We start from the raw sequence: 4,311 nt of genomic DNA, 5'->3' as shown, positions 1-4,311 counted from the left end.
CATTTTAAATACTTTCAGGGGTAAAAGTATGAAGATTGAACACATTGATATTGTTTTTAATGCTACTACACAATGTGATCCTCAAATTCTCTTCGTTGATTTTGATCCCCAGGTATACAGCTTCAACAATCATCAAATATGCACCGGTTGCTTCATGCCTTAGGCAATTCTTTTACCAATATATTTTGCCAATAAATTATGCCAACCATGTGCATTTATAAAGCCCAGATATGTATTTAGTGGTTTCTAAACTAATAATCACAAGATCGCATAATCTATATCTAAGACTTACAAAGTCTACTTGAATATCCGCTAACAAATGGTGTGATGGCAGTGTCGTGGTAAATCATCTTAGTCTCTGCCTAGAAGGTTTGATGTCTCTAAACAATAAAATACCACATCCGATTTTATTCTGGCTGCACTCGGTGGATGAAATATTGTGATAAACACTATGGAGCTACACATGTAAAGTATTAGCAAATACTTAGTTGAAGATTAAGATATCAGTATCATGCTTCAAATGTCATGCTGCAATCTGCATACAAACCTGTAGAATATATATGCTGGAAAGTATTTTTATGCCCAATTGATGTTGTTACTTGTTAGTAATCTCATGCATATGCGAGGAACTTATTCAAAATCTAACGTGCTTGTAATTACTGATGATAATTAGAGAGGAGGGAAAAATATTATGTTAACCTGGAAGCTGAGGTCCTAGCTTTATACCACATTACATCTTCTACTTCCATCGTAATATTTCATGCCTCTTATTTCTCAATAAACCATCATGGTTTAAGTTATAATTGGAATCATAGTAGTCTTTCTACTTTCTAGAAGGATTAGTAGTGTTCTCAAAGCTGCCTTGGAAGTGAACCAAGTGATCATTATAATGTCCAATTACAGTTTGGAAGTTTTTGGAACAAGAAGTCGAGCAGATTCTTTGATCATCAATATGATTGAATCATTGATATATATGATAGAGGGATGGCCTGCCAATCATCCTCATAAATTATAAGTGTATTTTCTCATGTGTTGCAACTTCATAGTCTTGAAACTGAAGTACTTAAATTTCGCTTCATCACCGGTGTTTAAAACGTCATATTTATTATTAAGAAATAGGTTCACTTTCTTTAAGGTAAACTTACATCACTACACAAGCAAACCATCAATAATAGGAATATTTAATGGCACTAGTTCAATGATTTCAGAATATTTGGTGCCTGAAGAATCAAATTCTCGGATGTTAAAGTTATGAAAACCTCACTTTTGAAATCAATGCTAGTTGATTATTGAACTTTTGTAGATTGAAATTAGAGTTTAGAGAGTCCTTTATAAGTACTTCCTATTCTTGTAATAGAATGGACTGATCACTGACGTGCTCCTTCATATGCAGCTTATAAGATATAAATACAATATTTTACATAAACTTAAGTAAAAAAATCCAAACCAGATGCTTGCTACATTTTATTTCCCATTGGACATGCACAAGCTTTTGGAGCAACATTAGTACCTATTTGGTGGTGAAGCCCCCAAAGTTTAATGTCTTTCGTGCTCATCGTTGATTTGATTGGACCAGGTGACCCTCTAAAGCGTGGAGATCGATGTGAGGATGCCATATGATTCCCAATCCAACTACTGCTCGTCAACTCACTATTAATAGATGATACTGGAGACAGCTTATGTTTATATGGAGATGTACTCTCAGAATATACATCAAAACTAATGGGTCGTAATCTTGGCGAGCTCGTTGATCTAGCTTTTGCTTTGGCAGACTCTGTCGAGGCCATGTATGCAGGAACAATAGGAGAACCTACAAATAGAGTTTCATCTCCTGTGGACCGCTGCTTCCTATGATGATAAGATTTTCTTGGGACATATGCAGGAGACTCGGACATGTCTGCTTGATGTTTCTTTTGAAAGTTTAGTTTTCCCCCGATTTCAGCAATGGTTCTTGAATTGGCTGACAAAGTTCTATCCAAATTGTGCGGACTCTCACTTTTAGCTAGTTGGGAATCTACCCATTGTTCCAACCAATATCTCTGTCTCCCACATACCTTGTCACGTTCTGTTTCTGCTGATCTCTGGTAATACATATCCCTATGAGGATAATTCAAAAGGTGGATGCCACCACTATAATGGGAGTTGAAAATTTTAAACTCAAAGAAACTCACCCGGTGGTTCAAGTAGTATTCTCTGACCTGGTCTCTCTTTATAGAAGCCTCTCTTTTAGTAAGAAGCAGAGGTTTTAGCTCTCTCTTGGTCAATGCACTCTCATCCCACCTCTTTTGGCTGTTGAAATCTACCTGTATTTTCATAGAAGATTGCTGTTCATCAGAAAATGATGGATAATGAAAACAGCCAACATTTAACAGTAATATAAATTATAAGCAGGACAATAAAAAAGAGAAACAGAGATATGATTTCATATTGTCTCTTATCCCGATTTTTGTGATAAATTGCTGAATCTCTAGAATGTGATTAGCATGTTGGAAAATAACGCACTCAGCTGTGTTGATGTTACTCTATTCATGCGGATAAGTTACCTGGCCACTTCCAGCCCTTGATACTTACTCGTAAGGCAGAAACAGAAGAAAACATAGGCGATTGTTAATGGAGTAGGCAGAGAAGGGGGTGTGGGGAGAACAAGATGGAAGAAGTTAAGTTGGACTGTAAATCCAAGTGAGATTTACGTAAAATTTGTTTCGTTGATGTAGTTTAATGTATATGCCTTTTCTTATATTAGTAAAATTAAAAGAAGCTAATACATAGATGTTCATATATTAACGTAACCACATTCCACAACTTAACCTTTATGTCTGTTTCGCTGAAATCCTGTGATTTGTGATCTTGACACTGCAACTCCTTAACTCTTTCACACCTCTTTGAGAAAACTTCTGATTGGATGTTTACTATGGACTGCAGACACTTGAGGGTGTTGATAGCTTGCCTTCGAACAGCCCAACCTCGAATTAGAGCTTGAAGCTTGACGACTCCTTTCAGTGCTCGTAGTGCTTTCCTTGCCTGGAACCCCCAGAGGGAGAAGAACATGTTATACTCTGAATTAAACTGTTACATAGAAATTAACAACTCCAATCTTTTCATCTATTCATTTTACTTGGCTGTTTCAGTTTGGTATGATACTTCATAAAATGCTAATAACATCGATGTTTTTTTTAACTCCTATTATTAGTTCTGATAAATGTGCCACGTTCACAGCACCTGCTGAGTTGAATTGCCATCCAAATAGAGCATCTTAAATAAACTCACTAAATAACCGCGAAATGCAGCTTGAACTTTGATTGCAGCTGAAGCTTCTGATGCGATGTTGTGCTGATGAGGAATTTTCACAACACTGGCGCTATTGTGGCTTTTTGAAGATTCTGGATAGGCTGTTTCCCCATTGCTGGGGATCTGCCGAAGCTCAGAAGTGTCTGTTGCAACGGTTACTGGAACAGAAGTAGTACTCGGTTCTGGGAGTTGCCATGGCAGCCTTTCTCTCGGAGAGGATGGCCCTAGTTCTTTCATCTTAAGCAATCGGCAGGCCCATCTCCTGCGCTTATCCTTGTTGCAGCACACATGAGATCGAAGCAGTTCAGGTAAATCCTCTACACTGTAAATATTGAATTGAAAATGGTCACTTTGTGTACCTTGTCCCTTCTTGATTGTGGCTCTGAAATGAAAAGCCTCTTTATTAGACTGAACCAGGTCTTCTTCTTTGCCATCAAGTACCACTGCTGAAAACAAGAGTGTCGAAAATAGTAAAGATTAACAAAAGACTTGCCTTACTAAGTATAGCAAATGAACGCCGGATTTGTGTGCATGGTATATGTAATATGAGCTTCCTTAATATGGACAACTAAAAAATAATACTCATAAATGCATGTGCCATTTTATGATTTCTTGATAAACTCACTTTTGTATCCCGTCAATTGTAGTTGCCCCTTTTTTAATCTTCTTTTCAATAATTTCATCTTTTTTTATGATGAGTTTCACGTGCTGGGCATGTGGGCCTTGCATTATAAAGTAGAGTTAAATTATATCATTGATACTATAAGCAGCTTTATTTTGGGGTCTATACTTATTCTCCTTGTTTGCCAACTTACTTTATTATGAACACCTTCTGCACTGTTAATTTGTGTGTGGAAAACACATTATCATTTTTTTGCCATGGTTCGAATCATGCATTTTTGGCCTTTCTGTGGGAACTCATCTACTTGGAGTTTAGAATTTGTTTGGGCATGCCAAGAATCGCATGGGGTTAGTTTTATCAGGTGGTCGGGTTTGATGTTCGTGCAAGATAAAACGAGGTTC

General features: G+C 37.1%; 1 protein-coding gene across 2 annotated transcripts; it reads right to left on the bottom strand.

The window, feature by feature from the left end:
* Positions 1-1,364: 1,364 nt before the first annotated feature.
* IQD11 (IQ-domain 11) lies at positions 1,365-3,886 on the bottom strand. Of its 2 annotated transcripts, XM_048124722.2 has the most exons (5): positions 3,648-3,883; positions 3,268-3,561; positions 2,809-3,021; positions 2,172-2,303; positions 1,365-2,081 (listed from the first exon to the last, which is right to left on the bottom strand). In XM_048124722.2, exons 1-5 carry the CDS (start codon positions 3,720-3,722, stop codon positions 1,458-1,460), a joined length of 1,338 nt encoding a protein of 445 aa, XP_047980679.1. In that variant the 5' UTR covers positions 3,723-3,883; the 3' UTR covers positions 1,365-1,457. The 2 variants fall into 2 exon arrangements, with proteins under 2 accessions (XP_047980679.1, XP_047980676.1); XM_048124719.2 differs by having other exon boundaries at positions 1,365-2,303; positions 3,648-3,886.
* Positions 3,887-4,311: the final 425 nt, after the last annotated feature.

Source organism: Salvia hispanica, chromosome 1 (assembly GCF_029641045.1).
Source record: "Salvia hispanica isolate PSC_SH4W2 chromosome 1, Shi_PSC_v1, whole genome shotgun sequence".
NCBI classification, from domain to species: Eukaryota; Viridiplantae; Streptophyta; class Magnoliopsida; order Lamiales; family Lamiaceae; genus Salvia; species Salvia hispanica.
This window is presented reverse-complemented; position numbering and strand designations above follow the sequence as displayed.

Excerpts from the sequence above, each read along its gene's own strand:
- IQD11 (XM_048124719.2), bottom strand. The coding sequence starts at position 3,722 with ATGGCAAAGAAGAAGACCTGGTTCAGTCTAATAAAGAGGCTTTTCATT. Across the intron at positions 3,562-3,647 it reads CACAATCAAGAAGGGACAAG|GATAAGCGCAGGAGATGGGC; the intron begins GTACACAAAGTG and ends TGCTGCAACAAG. Across the intron at positions 2,304-2,808 it reads TCAGCGAAACAGACATAAAG|GTAGATTTCAACAGCCAAAA; the intron begins GTTAAGTTGTGG and ends ATGAAAATACAG.